The sequence below is a fragment of the Rosa chinensis genome, chromosome 6, assembly GCF_002994745.2.
Source record: "Rosa chinensis cultivar Old Blush chromosome 6, RchiOBHm-V2, whole genome shotgun sequence".
NCBI classification, from domain to species: Eukaryota; Viridiplantae; Streptophyta; class Magnoliopsida; order Rosales; family Rosaceae; genus Rosa; species Rosa chinensis.
In genome coordinates this window covers 67,542,595-67,559,344 of record NC_037093.1, presented here as the reverse complement: position 1 = coordinate 67,559,344, position 16,750 = coordinate 67,542,595, and the positions used below count along the sequence as shown (strand labels likewise).

At 40.8% G+C, this 16,750-nt stretch overlaps 3 protein-coding genes across 5 annotated transcripts; 2 read left to right on the top strand and 1 right to left on the bottom strand.

The window, feature by feature from the left end:
• On the top strand, window positions 1–1,950 carry LOC112173161. The gene is made up of 4 exons (XM_024310734.2): window positions 1–402; window positions 520–715; window positions 807–893; window positions 1,472–1,950. Exons 1-4 carry the CDS (start codon window positions 185–187, stop codon window positions 1,625–1,627), a joined length of 657 nt encoding a protein of 218 aa, XP_024166502.1. The 5' UTR covers window positions 1–184; the 3' UTR covers window positions 1,628–1,950.
• A 2,789-nt stretch (window positions 1,951–4,739) lies between these two features.
• LOC112171820 (putative glycine-rich cell wall structural protein 1) lies at window positions 4,740–6,274 on the bottom strand. Of its 3 annotated transcripts, none has more exons than XM_040507714.1 (2): window positions 6,146–6,274; window positions 4,740–5,584 (listed from the first exon to the last, which is right to left on the bottom strand). In XM_040507714.1, the coding sequence occupies exons 1-2, from the start codon at window positions 6,265–6,267 to the stop codon at window positions 5,092–5,094; spliced, it is 615 nt and encodes a 204-aa protein (XP_040363648.1). In that variant the 5' UTR covers window positions 6,268–6,274; the 3' UTR covers window positions 4,740–5,091. The 3 variants fall into 3 exon arrangements, with proteins under 3 accessions (XP_040363648.1, XP_040363649.1, XP_040363650.1); XM_040507715.1 differs by lacking the exon at window positions 6,146–6,274 and adding an exon at window positions 5,729–6,135; XM_040507716.1 differs by lacking the exon at window positions 6,146–6,274 and adding an exon at window positions 5,956–6,135.
• Window positions 6,275–12,183: 5,909 nt separating this feature from the next.
• Window positions 12,184–14,935, top strand: LOC112172600 (amino acid transporter AVT6A). Its single transcript, XM_024310002.2, has 5 exons — window positions 12,184–12,627; window positions 12,719–12,871; window positions 12,998–13,201; window positions 13,691–14,156; window positions 14,565–14,935. The coding sequence occupies exons 1-5, from the start codon at window positions 12,225–12,227 to the stop codon at window positions 14,680–14,682; spliced, it is 1,344 nt and encodes a 447-aa protein (XP_024165770.1). The 5' UTR covers window positions 12,184–12,224; the 3' UTR covers window positions 14,683–14,935.
• The last annotated feature ends 1,815 nt before the right edge of the window (window positions 14,936–16,750 follow it).

Genomic DNA, 16,750 nt, shown 5'->3' with positions numbered 1-16,750 from the left:
TACCTACATGCCGAGAGCTGTAAGAAGGGTCCGGTCCAACAGGAGGTAACGGATCACTTGGGGAATGGAATGAAGAGCCCATTTCGAATTGAATAACCAAACCCAAGTCCAAATCCTTGCCAGAAACGCAGAAATTAAAGCGGGAAGGGAAACCCACCAGAAGGCGGCAGGCAAGCAAACGGTTATGGAATTCGAGTGTGCTTGTCTCAGTCTCTGGAAGGAAGCCCTCTCTTCCTATTCATCTCGCATAGAATCTCTCAACAAACCCGATTTGATTTCCCTGGACGACTTTTACCGCAACCAGCTCCCTCCTCTCCTCCGCCACCGGAACCCTAACCCCCACCTCACCACCTCCGAGCTCTCCGATCTCATGCGCTGGAAGCTCACACGTGGCAAGTGGCGGTACCACCTCTTAATCTCTACATTAATTCCATTACTTGCATATATTGTGTGTATTTCAATTTAATTTGGTATGGAAGAGTGAAGAGCGTGTGAAATGTTGGATTGTGAATTGTTGAGGCCGAGGCTGTTGGATTTCGTTTCGGCATTGGACGAATCGGTGGTGAAATTGGCTTCAGAGAAGGCGTTTGGGTCGCTTCCTGATCTCTCAAAGGCGGTCTCTGAGCTCACTGTGCTGAAAGGAGTGGGACCGGCCACGGCCTCGGCTGTTCTGGCAGCTTATGCGCCGGATGTGGCGCCTTTCATGTCCGACGAGGTGCGTTTTAGGCTTTGTATGGTGACTTGATTTCGGTAGGTGCTATTGGTTTTGGATTTTGAAAGTCGTGTTGTTGGTAATTGATGGAAAGGCTATGGAGGCAGCTCTTGGAAATAGCAAGGACTATTCACTTAAGCAGTATCTGTTGTTTGCAGATAAGTTGCAGAAAAAAGCAAAGGTCAGTCTTACTCACGACCATTACAGACTGTTTATCGTTGTAATTATAGAAGTCATTTCTTGATGCGGGTAGAGTGTACTTGCCCATTTTTTCGTATTAGAGTATCATCTTAGATGACCGAGTTTGTAAATGCCCATGGTTTTTGAGAAGAGGGAGTATGGTAAATGTAATTGGGTTTACCGGTTTATGATGAATTGATCTAAAACAATCATTATTTAGAAGTTAGAACTAACTGATTTTTCATGAAGAAACTTTTGACTCACGCAGAAACAAGATCAAATGTCTTGAGTTCTACTTTAACCTTACGAAATTGTTTCAGATATCTCTTTTAGTTTTGATTACTGCACATCTGACAGCATTGCCTTATTGGTCAAAGCAACTGTTAGTTAGATTAGTAATAGCTTAGTTTGGAGGTAATCAGAAAAAAACTTTTTCATTTTCATGGTATGTGAGTGCATCGACGTAAAATGAATCATATAACTAGTCAAATTTTTTATCCAACTTATAGAGCTTTGCCCTTTCATCGATTAAATGTTCTGCTACCATAAGCATCTGATCTGTTGGAGGATTGTGTGCAGGAATTGAGTGCAGAAGGGGAAACCTTCACACCATCAGATGTAGAAAGGGCTCTATGGAGTTGTGCTGTGGGGGCCAAATTGCTATCTTCACAGTCAGATCCAGACCCCAAAGTCACTGATGAAACTAAAAACCACAAGAGAAAGAGAAAGCGCTGATTTGCTCCAAGAGCTTAACTGGCAATGCTTGAGAGTTATAACTTTGAAGAGATCCCAAATGAACTGTATTAGTCCAAGACAATGATGTGTTGTAACATATCTGTCTCTTCTTCTACTTTGTATTCTCGGAAGTATGAACTTGTTGCAACCCCTACAATTTACTTGGTCAAATGGTTCAGGCGATCAGTTGTGGTTCGGTTGTAGAAACTCAATTCCTAAATCTGAGTAATGGTGCATCTTCATTGTTCAACTTAGTGGAATCTTTGTCATTCTATCTTTGGTCATTGCAGATTATACTAATGTTGTACTGAAAGATTTCGTTGGGTTTTGGCAAAAATGTTGTGCATAAGCTAAATTGAACTGCTGGTATTCAGGTGCTGGATTTTATTACTGCAGGAGAAAGTGAAAGGGTAATTTGCAGATGTGGCTCATCCCTGTTCAGACAGGAATGGAGAAGCCATTATGAATCAAATCGATGACAGAATTGTTGACAAGGAACCAGGACATGAAAGTTTGTTGGGTAATATACTGAGGTTCTGATCTGAGTTAAAAGATGTCATATGAACTATACTTGGGATTTAAGTACACCTGGTATACACGAATCTTTATTAAAAACTGAATTACAGCTGCTTTTGAAATTTGAACTATAACATCTCAAGCTTTCTGAAATCTCAACGGAGAAAAACACGAAGACTCAGATTAAAACATGCAAGTTGCGGAGGTGAATGAAGTAACAGAACCAAACTCTCACAAACTTTGGTGAAGTTTGAGCCATCATCTCCTAACCACCCTCAGAAATTTGCGGAGGCTTTGTGGCGCTCTAGTCAACACGGAATGATGGAAACATAATTTCCACTCGTCACAATAGTAGTAGTAGTCTTCAACGACTGGCATCCAAGCGCCATGTGTTTCACATCACCCCAATGAAGATGCATATTTAAGCTCATAACAAGAGATTCTAAGCACCTGTGACTCGAGAATGCACGAATACAAGCACTAGTCACACAACATCCAGTTAAGTCTAGCGTCTCCAAGTTGTGGCAATTCTCAGCCAGAGCAACAATGCTTTGGTCGGAGACATTGCGCAGCCAACTCAAGTTCAATTTCTTGACTTTATCCCCACAGCTTTCCAAATTCAGCTCTTCCAAGCAACACATTTCCTGCAAAAGAGAGACGGAGAGACCCCATAATCGGTGATGCTTGAGCAGCAAGCAAGCACCAATTTCTTGAGGGTTTTTGAGGAAGCCCCATTTGCCAAAAGTGCTAGACTGTCGTCTGTGATCCCCCAACAGTTTTCCACATCGGAACTGTTGCGAGACGCCCCAAATGCTTTAAGGAAGCCGTCACCTTGGAAGCAATGCCCCAAATCCAAATACGTCAAGTTTTGTGCCTTGGTAAACCAAACAGCTTCGTCTATAAACCTTCTCCTTCTGAGCTAAACCTTGGATAGCTTTGACAGAGCGAGTAGATTTGACCCAGTCGGAACAGTAACCTAGGTTTACAAGCAATAAACCTAAACAAAGTGTTCTAGAGTCCACCAGAGATAAAAAAGAAAATTCTCTAGTTGATTGATAAAAAAGATAATAGATAATTATGCAGCCGTGTTTAAGGTTGCTTATATATAAGAAAAGAAACCCTAGAGTGACTAACAATGAAACTCTAAAACCCACGGGTAAAAATAAAACAAACCCAAAACAAACTAGGAAACTGAAAATTCTGAAAACAGTAACTTGCATTTTTTGACGCCCTAAACGACCCTGAAAGCTCGAAAAAGCCCACACAACTTGGCATTGCCACGTGTTTTGTTTCTAGCGCGATTCCCTTTCCGGAAAGCTATGGCACGATCGAATCGGACACCAAATGCGAAAGTTGCAATAGTAACTTTCGTTTTCCTTTTCCTTTTCCTCCTTTTGCACAATCGAATTGTTCTTCAAATCGGGCTGCCATTCGTTCTACATCAAGATTGTCGAGCGGAAATAGGTTGCTGAGAAACACCGGGCTGTTGAAGTTGATGACCTCGATTTTGGGACATGTTTGGGCTAAGAATTCGATATGGGTCTTGGAGATACACTGTGATGTTGTCTCAAACGTGACTAGGTTTGGAAACCGAGGGAGATAATCGAGATCGGAAAAACGAACCGATGTTCGGGTTAGGCCCTTGACCTTCAGCCATTGCTTGCACACCTCCAACACCGATTTCTATCATCTGACTCGGTCACCCGATTGAGGATTAAGCCTAATAAATCGTCGTTCAGCAAAGAAATTGGAGAAATGTTACGTGAGTTTCTGGAGCGTAAATGCAAAAGTGCATGTTAACATCACCTAATGAGTTGTTTCCGAGTTCGCGTGGAGTTCCCTCAAGTCTCAACATTCACTGTAAAACACATAAACACGACTTTGGTGGTCTGGTGGTCCCCTATGAATCTTACATGGTATTTGTTTTTTCACCAAGTACCATTAGAAGGAATACCAGATTGGAGTGCGATGCCGAATGGGTTGGTCTTGTTCATAGCTTCACTGCATACAACCAAAAAGAGTCCAATACTTAACATTATTTGTAGATGAATTTGTTTGTGGAAGATAAGGAGCAATGAATTAATTATGTTATTATAACAATTAATATTGAAAATGCTTCATTGTTATTACGAGGTAATTATAACGCATGCATTATTTGCCCACTAGTTGTAGCTAGAAGAAAGCAGAGATCAGTCATGACTCATGACCGCCAAAAACTCCTATCATCTCTGACTCAGGTAGCTTCTTTTCAATAGTAGATTATCGTCTTTGATATATGTTAAAGATATGTTAATCAAAATTGGGTTTCAATATGAGTAAATTTACTTACTGTACCGCTAATGAATTATGGTTAGTGAGAATAAAGTCATAAACTAACATGACTTCAATGAATTTTTTTATTTTTTATTTTGATTTCTGCACATTGTAGGTGAGTGAATGAATCATTTTGACACTAATGATCGAATTCATACTTTCTCATATTTTCGACATGAAAATGGAGAAAAAACAAGGCATCATATTCCAGTTTATCATAAACACACAAGATATATATATATATATATATATATATATATATATATAATAACCATATCTTCCTTTTACCACACAGAATGGTACAAATGCAGGTATTATGATTGCCTACTATGGCAAAACAGATTTCACTTACTTAGGTCCGGACTTCCATAGTTCAACTTGTTGATATGAATTAGATCTCCCCGTGTGTATATATTGTCTGTAACTTCACATGTTGTTAACTACGATCGAATTACCCCGAATGTAAATATTGAAATACAACTGAATTAGCTAGACAACACTGTTGAAATCTACAACATCTCAAGGTGTTGAAATCTACACTAGATAAAGTTGCTACTGATTTTCAAGACTGAGATCAAAACAAGTAAGTTGTAGATTTGATCACAGCGACTGCTGATCCAACCAAGGGGATTTGATCACAGCAAGTATTGCAAGGTCATGTAACAAAGCACAGCTGCTGCTGAACCAAGAGTGCCTCCACTTCCACGTCCACGTCCACCTCCTACATCGCCACTTACATGCCCTCCACCGCCTCCACGTCCTCCACCTCCTACATATCCACTTGTACCCCCTCCACCGCCTCCACGTTCTCCACCTCCTACATATCCACTTGTACCCCCTCCACCGCCTCCACGTCCTCCATCTCCTACATATCCACTTGTACCCCCTCCACCGCCTCCACTTCCTCCACCTACGCCACGTCCTCCACTTGCACCTCCTCCACCTCCGCCACGTCCTCCACTTGCACCCCCTCCACCGCCTCTACTTCCTCCACCTCCGCCACTTCCTCCACTTGCACCGTCTCCTCCTCCGCCACGTCCTCCACCTCCACCTATGGCAGCTGTTGATGTAATGATCAAGAACAACACGAACACAACTTTCCCAAGCATCCTTACCAAAGTTTCAGGACTGAAATATATAAAAGAGAGCAATTCGTACAAATCAATTACGGATATGATTGAACGACAAAAGAAATTTGGAAATGTAAAGACAAATATTGCCTGAGACTTAAAAACTCAATGAAAACAAGGATTCAGCTATGGATTGTCGAACCTAATTAAGCTGATAGTATATGTACCAAGGCTTACAAGAGGACTTGATTACTTTTGTTTGGGCTATCTTGGCGCGCGCGCTATAATTTTAATCTCAATTAGGTGTTCAAGTGGGTAGCTAGCTAGTACTAGAAATAATCAGGTAAGGGTACTTGTTTGAGATCCTGATCATCTTCATACAGATTTGCAGAAAAGTACTTAGCATGAAAATTTAGATTATATACTCACCCTGATCGAGCAACTTAAACCTTGTTATATATGACTAGCTAGCTTATATAAAATTACTCTCGATCAGCAACTGAAAAGGAGAATTCTCCACAAAAGAAGTTGTAAACAGCTAGGATTGTGCTCATATAGTTATAATGTAGTCAGCATATATGAAAATACCAAAGATAATTCGCTGTGCTTTAGTACTTACTGATTCAAAATGTGATGAGCCTGAGAGTATTGATGGGCAGTTAGAATAGTTATCATAGAGCTAAAAGCTGTGAGATAAAAAAGAGAGATGGGTGTGTACATATGCATGATGCATTGATGCATCTAGCTGTGCTGGTCAGTGTGAGAGGTTTAATCATGTATTTGGTGTTGTGATAGTTGGAAGGTAATAAAGCCGCACTAATTATAGCTAACATTTACTTTTCTTTTCCTGTAATGAAATAATGGATTGCTGTATTTGCAAAAGTCTGAAATCAAATTAGAAGTTTTAGGTCTGCTGCATTCTGAGGGTTCTGCATTTCCAAGTTTGTACAGTCTAGCTAGCATTGCCTATTGGGTACGTAGTATTACAGCTGTTTGGATCTTATGATCATTGTAGGGCTTTTAGCTTGTTGGGTATTCTACATTAATCAATATGTTAGTTGATATATCATATTCTGTGCAATGGTAATAATTTGTTCAAAAATAAACATATGTAAATGGTTATTATATAGAATCATTCAGACATAAGAACGATAATTAAAGTAATTCTGGCCAGAATATAATAGAAACATTTATATTATGTTGGTATGTGAGTAAGTTTGGGAATCTAGGCAATACCCTACGGAGAAAATTGAGATCAAGCTTAGACCCTCCACACTCAACCGTTGCTTGCAGACCTCGGAGAACAATCTTAGAATTCTATCATGGGTCTTTCTAAATGTACCCAGCAAATATCTAACTGCACCCAACAATATAAATTATGATTATTATTTCCAGTATTACACCTTATATTAATTTTAGGAAAAAAAAAAAAGACAAACAATAAAAAACTGCAGTTGCTATACATTGATGGCGGTTTTCTTCCTCTTCCGTTATTTCTTTGTTTTCTTCTTTGATCTTCCCTCTGTCTATCTTCCTCCCACGTTTTGAAGCCAGCAACTTGAATTGCTCCTCTTCCATCTCAGTTTTACTTTCATATGATATATATGTTGATTAACTTTTCAAACTGGTAATCATTATAAGAAACAGAGTGAATAGAATCAATAGCACACTTGCTTTGATCATATATTACAGTATTTATACAGAGAGTTTGAGTCCTATACAAACTAAATCTTAACATGCTTGATACTTAAGCAATAGATACAGAAAGATACAGAACGTGGAGAGCAAGTATAATTATTAAGAACATTCAGGAATATATGCAGACGTGGTTCTTTCCTTATTGTGTTCATTACACCCCCGCAAGCGAAGTGGCCTAGGAAGGACAGGAAGCTTGGAAACTAAGAATGTGAAGCGAGAGGGAAGAAGCCCTTTGGTAAAGATATCAGCTGTTTGATCAGCAGTACAGACATAACCCACTTGAAGCTCATGTCGAACCACCTTCTCGCGAACATAATGAAAATCAACTTCAACATGACGAGTGCGAGCATGAAACACCGGGTTAGAAGCAAGAGAAATGGCACTGATGTTATCACACCAGAGCTTAGGACAAGCAAGAGACAAATGCAAATCACGAAATAAGGCACGAACCCAAGAGATAGCAGCAGCAGTATAAGCAAGTTGTCGATATTCGGCCTCTGTACTGGACCGTGAAACATTCCCTTGCTTCTTGGAGCTCCAACAAACTAAGTTGGAACCAAGATACATACAATACCCACCGGTAGAGCGACGATCATCAGGATCACCCGCATAATCCGCATCGGAATAAGCAAGAAGATGAAGAGAAGAAGGCTTGTAGAAGATACCATGATATGGAGTATGCTTAACATATCGCAAAATGCGCTTGACTGCAACCCAATGTGTAGAAGTGGGACGATGCATAAATTGGCAGACCTGGTTGACGGCGAAAGAGAGATCAGGACGGGTGAGAGTGAGATACTGAAGGGCACCCACAACACTACGGTATTCAGTAGGATCAGGAAGAACGTTACCATCATGCGCACTAAGACGTTGACGAGACGCAGGTGTAGAAACTGGTTTGACATCAAGCATGTTGGTACGCTTCAAAAGATCAAGAGCATATTTAGACTGAGACAAAGAAAGTCCTGTAGAAGTACGAACAGCCTCAACCCCCAAAAAATAACTAAGAGAACCCAAATTCTTCATAGAAAATAGCTTGCCCAAATCAACAATCAAATCAGCTATATGACGAGAATTGTTCCCAGTAATAAGAATGTCATCCACATAAATGAGTAAATAGATAAGAGTAGGGCCTTGATGAAAGATGAAAAGAGAGTGATCAGCCATAGAAGCCACAAAACCCAAATCCTCCAAATAAGCAGAAAAGCAATGGAACCAGGCACGAGGGGCCTGTTTTAAACCATAAAGAGACCGACGGAGCTTGCACACATGATGAGGAAACTGAGCATCAATAAACCCAATAGGCTGCCGCATATACACATCTTCAAATAAATTGCCATGAAGAAAAGCATTTTGAACATCCAATTGTTGAATAGGCCAGTTAGCACTAACAGCAATGGCCAATATAATACGAATAGTAGTATGTTTCACAACAGGACTAAAGGTTTCAGAATAATCCAAACCTTCCTGTTGGTGAAACCCATTAGCAACCAAACGAGCCTTGTAACGCTCAATGGAACCATCAGACTTGCGCTTGATACGGAAGACCCATTTATTTGGCAAGATGTTCATAGAGGGTTGAGGAGGAACCAAAGTCCAAGTCCCAGCACGTTGAAGAGCATTGAACTCCTCAGCCATGGCCTCTCTCCAGTGAGCATGTTTAGCTGCTTGACTATAAGAAGTGGGCTCAATAAGATTAGCATCAACAACAGCAGTTAAGGCATATTTCGGATTCGGTTTCCGAATATTATCTTTCCCACGAGTTAACATGGAGTGAGCATTAGAAGAAGCCGGACCATGAGTACTGGACGAAGAGACGGTAGAGGATGGTGCAGAAGAATCAGGTTGAATGGGAATAGCGTCAGGAGGCGCCTGGGGAAGAATTACGGGACGACGTGAGTAAACACGCAAAGGTAAAGGAGAAGGAGACGTGGTTGGCAAGGCAGTAACGGTTGGAGAAGGAGAAGATGGAGGAGCAGATTCTTTTGAAGGCAAAGACGTATGCATGGGAGGTGATGGGGTGGGAATATGAGAAGGGCTAGAGAAGGACAAGGTAGATGGAGGTTGTTGAGGGGATAGAGTGTTCATTAATCATTCATACTGATATAATTTACATGACCAACTAATGAACAACGGGATTTATGCTTTCAGTATTAAAAAAAATAAAATATCAGTTTCAGCCAAAAGAAAAAGGAAGAAGAAGAAATTCCAGAATGTAAATAGGGAAACACAAATATATATGTTTTTCATTATGCAGGGTATTATATGACCGTCAAAACTCAAAAGGCTTGGGCAGAAATACAGAGAAGATGAGATGGAGTTTGGGGGTCACCAATGTTTTTTTCTTTTTTGATAAGAAGGAGGTCACTCTTTATTGAAATGAGGAAAAATTACATAATGCCAAGTTCTGCTGCAACTGCAACTAGTAAAGGAGTAGATGAAAACAAAAATTCCTGACAAGTAGATGCAGCATAGGCTGCCATCAAATGTGCAACAGAATTTGCACTTCTTCTAACATGTACAACTTTCAAGGCCTGACCATGAACTAAAGACCTAAAGTCGCCACCAGGTCATCGTATAAACGACCCAAAACAGAGGAATTAATACCAAAAGGTTGGAGAAGGTGGAAGAGTGCAGTCTAGGGATATTTAGGCGAGTTTGAGTTTTTTTTTTTTCCAAAATAAAGGATAATATTGGAAATATGAAGCAAAATATTGAAATGCTGGGTACATTATGAAATTTGCTGGATACATATAGCAACACCCTTGTATCATATGGCTTGCTGACCCAGTTGAGGACTGAGGCTAACAAATCGTCACCCAGCAGAGAAATAGGACATTGGCGCGTAAATCCATTGGATCCCTGCCTCCTCCTTTTTTAGGTGTATGAAGGAAGGAGGGAAGAGACGGCCGAGCATCTTCAATGGAGAACACTGCAAATATTTAAACAAAGTTGGGGCAAAGGTCAACTAGTACCAATTCTTCATAACCAAACCAACAAAACCAGAGGGCACATCCACCTGCCAATACAAAATTAATGATACTCTTTGATTTAACGAAAATTCATTCTTAAAAAAAAAATCTTAAAAAATAAGAACTTCTACTCCTAGGCATACATGGAATACTAAAATGTTTTTTCTGCTCTTGGTTACTTTGCCACTGTAACATGCAAAGCTCACCTTAGGATTGCAGGGCGAAGCAGAGAGAGTGGCCGTCACAAATAGTATTAAGAGGTGCATATATATGCGGTCATCTCTTCGAGCAATGAAAGAGCAGGGTAAGACCCCAATTTGTACAAACCTGGTGAAGTCCAAACACCATCACCCCTAGACCACATAGAGAGTCTACCCCAAAACATATGTCGAGCCAGCCTGACTCTGTGGTGCTATGGTTGATGGCCTCGAGTTTGGGGCCTGTTTGGGCCAAGAACCTGAGGTGGCCTTTGAAAACACACTTGGATGGTTCGAATGTCACCAAGTTTGGGTACCTGGACAATTCAAAACGAAGATAACCGAGATCGAGAACACGAATCGATGATCGGCTAAATGCCTCCACCCGAAACCACTGCTTGCAGACCTCGGAGAACGATTTTCGGTCGACCGGCTCGGTCACCCGGTTGAGGATTAAGGCTAGTAAATCGTCGGCAAACATAGAAATAGTGCAAAGATTCACCGGTTTTTTGGCAGGTAAGGACATTAATTTTCTTCCGAGTTTCTGGTACTGGATTTTCAATCAAAATCGATCTGATTTTGGTTAGTCTCGTCTAAAGATTTAGGACATCGTTTATGGGTCAGGAAAGTTATTTTAGTATTTGCAGGTTTTGTTAGTGGCCTCTTCAATCTGGGATAGTTGATTTGTTCTGTGCTGTAGCGTGTTTGGACTGGGATCCGGATCGATGTTCTTGCCCTAGTTTTTTCCTTTTTCTTGTAGGAATTTGACTCTCTTTCCTTTTAGGAATATATACGAAAGAAAAAAAATCTCATAAATGTTGTTTTCTTTTCTAGAATGAATCTCATAAATGTATGAGGCCTCGGTAAAATCAAAGAGTACCTTGCACTATTTTTATTTTATTTTAAGGAAAGCACTTTGAGTACCTTGCACTATATAAAACTAGATGGGCCTCACACACTATGTGCGTGAATGTTGTTGTATTTTTTTTTAATAGGAATTGGGATTTTTTTTTGTTACAGGAGAGGGTAGTTTTTTATAAAAGTGGGTAGTTATTTTTCAAGTTCTTATCTGTTTCACTTTCACCATTTTTTTTTCTTTTTCCTATTTTCTGTTTATTTTTTAATTTGACTACATTACCCCTATCTAATTTATGAGTTGTAAAGTTTTTTAATATTTTAGGGTCATTTTGGTACATTTTTTCTATTTTCTTTTTAAGGGAAAAAAAAAACCAATTTAATTTGTAGTCAACGAGATTGAATGAAATAATTTACAACTATTTATTATATATCATAGTATAAAACTAAACGATCGCAAGTATTTGATTATCTTTGATTATCAAAATCCTTCTTAATAAAAATCTCGAATTACCCCTTTGGGAATTTCAAGAACAATCACAATTTCACAAAAGGCTTGGGTAATACGTTAAATTGGGCTGCAGATTAATGGATTCACTTAACATCTTACTTAAATATTAATCGTTTTTTTTTTGTGGGTAAGAGTCCAATTTATCTCATTATTTGTTTTCTTTTTAGGGGACCGATACTCATTTATTCGGTTCCTAATATAAATTACTGGTTTGGGTCCCATCTGTGTTGGCATCACGTAACGGCTTTACCAAACTTTTTCTTTGGTCTTCACAAAACGGCAACGACCGGCAATCCCAATATCAAATTACCAAAATGCTCCAAATAAAACGTCGCTTACGTGTCAACTCTGTATTGGCTATCGGTTCGGTTCCACCACTCAAACAAAAATAAAAGACCGTCACCAAACTCCCAGCTCCCTCCACCACATCCAAAATACCCAACGGTCTTTCCCAACGGAAAATCGATGACAATTCCGACCGCCGACAGGAAATTCCGGCGGAGCCCCAAAGCCCCGCTGTTACCCCAAAAGCGCGACGACAATGAGCGCGTCGAGGCCGGCTTCTTCGGAGCGTCGTTCTCCGGCGCCGTGTTCAACCTCTCCACCACAATCGTCGGCGCCGGAATCATGGCCCTGCCGTCCGCCGTCAAGCAACTGGGGTTGATTCCCGGCCTAATTATGATCGTATTGGGCGCCGTGCTGACCGAATCGTCCATCGACATGATCCTCCGGTTCACACGCGCCTCCAAGACATCCTCGTATTCCGGTCTGGTCGGCGACTCGTTCGGTGGGCCCGGACGGAACCTCCTCCAGGTCTGCGTCGTCGTCAACAACCTCGGCATGCTCGTCGTCTACATGATCATCATCGGTAATTTCCTTTTCGGTTGGTCAACGTCGGTCAGAGGAGATTTTAGATTTTAGAGGGTCGGTGTTTGACGACGTCGTATTGGTTTTTGCAGGTGATGTGCTGTCGGGGACCTGGTCGGGTGGGGTCCACCACTCGGGTGTGATGGAGGAATGGTTTGGTCAGCGTTGGTGGACCGCGCGATTCTCGCTGCTACTTTTCACCACGCTCTTTGTGCTCGCGCCTCTTATTTCTTTCAAGCGCGTGGGTACATTCACCCGCTCTACTTTTTTTTTACTTTTTACTTTTTACTTTTGAACCCCTTGCACAGTAATTATTGCTGAAATGTAGTGACTGATTTCTGTAAATTTTGTTATTCCGGTGATGATGGTAGATTCGTTGAGATACACATCGGCATTGTCAGTTGGTTTGGCGGTTGTGTTTGTGGCGATCATAGCCGGAGTGGCGATAGTTAAGTTGATAGAAGGAGGGATTGGATTTCCACGGTTGATGCCGAAGCTTGAGGACCAAGCATCCTTTTGGAAGCTTTTCACTACCATTCCCATTCTTGTTACTGCCTATATCTGCCACCATAACAGTAAGTTTTTTGAAAGCTAAATTCGGGTTGATTTTGCTGAATATTTTCACTGCCTCAAGTACGTACATTTGCGTGCTATAGACTGCTAGGTTTGTGTTGTAAGTACTGTTGTTTTGACAATGTCATTAGCTGAGAAACTAATGCTCTGTATTCGATAGTGAGTGATTAAAAATGCTCGTTTCACTTGCAGAAGGTTTTGGTTGGTTGATGCATGTTATGCATACTTAATGTTGTTAGTTATTGCATCTTGCTCATTAAGCATACAGATGAAGAAACGTGGTGTCATTTTCAGTGTTGAATTCTTGATGTCTAATATGACATTTTGACGTGAATTTCATTCCATAACTTGGCAGTTCAACCCGACTCACTGAATAGTCTTTGATTCTAATTTTTGCAATGCTGATGGATGGCGTAATTGTAAGACTGCTCAATGCAACAATGTGTCTTGTTTTAGCTAGCTGATGACTTTCTTGATGTACTTGATTGCAGTTCACCCTATTGAGAACGAGCTAGTAGACCCTAACCAGATGAAGTCAATAGTACGAACATCACTTACATTTTGCTCATCTGTGTACGTTGCGACCAGCTTCTTTGGTGTTCTTCTCTTTGGGGATCAAACACTGGATGATGTACTGGCAAATTTTGATGGTGATCTTGGAATTCCATATAGCTCATTTCTTGATGATATTGTTAGAGTGAGCTATGGCCTCCACCTGATGCTTGTTTTCCCAATTGTATTTTTCTCCCTTCGCCTCAATTTGGACGGGCTTCTTTTTCCCTGTGCCATTCCTATTGCCTTTGACAACCGAAGATTCTACTCAGTAACAGCAGCACTCATGGGTTTTATCTTTTCGGGAGCCAATTTTATTCCTAGTATCTGGGATGCCTTTCAGTTCACAGGTGCTACTGCTGCGATCTCCGTTGGTTTCATATTTCCAGCTGCCGTTGCCCTCAGGTAAGCAAGCAACAGTGACTGTAATGATCGAACTTGTGATGATGCTAATGTTTGGTGTCTGATAAATCAGGTTTTTTTTTTTTTTTTAACAGCTCAATAGCCTATTTCTTCCCGTCAGCTGTTCGATTCTCTTAAACATCTGCTATTTTCTATGTTAGGTTTTTTTTTTATAAAAAAAACAGTGATATATCAGGTTTTCTAAGCTGCATGTTAAGACCTGTGTTTTAAAAACAGAAAGGACAAACTGCAAAAATAGGAGCTGCAGTTAGTACTGTTGTTTTTCTTGAATGAGAAGAGACCTCCTTTCTTTGATTTGATAGCCATGCCTTTCCCCACATCTTATTATGTGTCAAATAATGACGATTTTCAAGTATAAATGATATACATTATAATTTATATGCAATGCAGGGATGCTCATGGAATTGCAACAAAGAAGGACAGACTAATATCATGGGTGATGATCCTTTTAGCAGTCTCTTCCAGCATAGTGGCCATCTCTAGTGACATTTACAGCTTTTTTTTGTAGTAACAAAGGAGGAGCTCGAATCTGACATGCATACATCAATTTCTTTTGTTCTTTTTTTTTTTTTTACTCGGGAAAAATGTTAATCATTCTTTTCATCAGAATTGGAGTATACCATCTTTCTGCTATCGTCTTACTTCAAATTTTCAAGCACCATATACGACTGGTACTCGATTATTTAATAGAAAAATTTGTGTGCTCAAGCCATTATCCAATTACTGCCCATGTCCTTGCCAGTCATGTTTATCAATTCCCATTACCAGGAAGAATTCCCCCATTGGAGTAATAATGTTGTTAATGTTGTTCACCGTTAAAATGCTTCTACTCATGTTGTGTATAGCTTACGCGGTGTCATGCTGTGTCTACTATACTTGATCTGTTTACTTGATCAAGTATATTTTGGTCAGACTTTGGTTCTATTTGTCTACTATACTGATGATCAATTCATGTCGTGTCATGTTGTACTCATTCATGAGCCAACTGTTTACACCTCTATCTCAGAGTTCATCTCAGAAAATATATGCTCTTTGTATTGTTAATTTGAAATGTTGTAATTTGTAAAGAGGGCAAGGTTAGCAAAGTTGCAAACTGCTTAATGGGTCATTTACCGTCGATTCGTCAACCTTGAGACATTTACTCAAGGAGACAAAATGCCACAAGAGCAATAAGCAAACCATGTCCTCCTTCCCCTACATCCTCCACAAGATCAACAGGCAACCGGGAAACCCGCGGCCCCACTGGTTAGGGTAATGCTGGTTCATATCGGGTCTAGGCCTTGGGCCTAGCTCACGTTGTCTGTATGGGTTTGGATTAAAGGATTTCATTTAATAGCCCAAAAGAGAGAATCCCAATGTGACCTTTATAATCCATTAATAACCCTTCCATATAAATCCGAAAGCTTATATCTGTTCCATGAGTTAGCTTACCATTCAATTCGCTTCTGCATGAAGCTCTTCATTGTGTTCCCACCAATTTTGATGGTTCTCATGTGAGCCCCAGAAAATTTGTCGAGTTAAGTTGAGATCGTTGGAAATTAATTTATGATCTCGGTAATGATTAAAGTGCTTGAGAGTATTTTTGGAAATTTTCACAAGGTGAAATCCTTAATTTAAGGGTTGGATAATAAAGTACACGTCATGACGAGTTCGTGGAAATTTTCGGAGAATTTTCTGGACACCCGAGCTATTTATAGCTATTTTCCGAAGTTGTGGAATTCTAGAAAATAAATTAAAGAAATAGGATTTTCTGCGGTGCAATCCTGGCCGTTGATCTATCCACCGCTTCATCCTGGTCCTTGATTTCAATTTTGGTTCAGGTATATAAAGCCCTTGATCAGATCAAGGACAGAGATTCAATCAGAAAACACGAGAGAGAGAGAGAGAGAGAGCTGGGAGCTCTGACCCGGACGCAGCAACCCGGCAAGTGACCCGACTGGAACTTCCACGTCCGGCCACCCCACGACGGCGCTCGGCCACCAATAGCTTCATCTCGTCGTCACCGTCACGCCTGTGGCCTTTGATAGCCCATGCACCGGACGAGGAGGGAGACTCGACGGTGAGAAGCAGCAACTGCTCCGGCGAGTTTCTGCAATTTCCGGCCGCCGCTTGGGCCGCCTTCGGTATGGAAGTTCCTCCTCTCGCCTTACCCTACACGTTTATGTAACTAGTTTTTAAATTGGATCACGTTTTGACGATTTTGGTTTCTGGGTTCGTTTCGGGTTCACCGTTGATATTGCCGCCGGCGACCCTTCTGGCCTTTTCTGGTTCTCTTTCTACCTTGTCACCGTCTATTGTTGTGGGTTGGCTTAGACTGGAGCTAAATTCGAGAGGTACCAGCTGGAAGTACGTCGAATCCCTCAGCTCGTTCGTCGGAGTTTGGGCATACACATGAGGATGGTGGCTGATCGTTAAGTCGACCGTTACTAATCATAAGCTTGAGGGTAAATTCTTACTCTTGAATTGAAATACTGCTCGTATGGTTACTGTGAATTCAAGTTGGGCTTGCTACGTTGTTCTAGTTAGTAAGATGGGGTTAATTATGAATTGGAGTTGCTTGCTGGAGTTCGTATGTT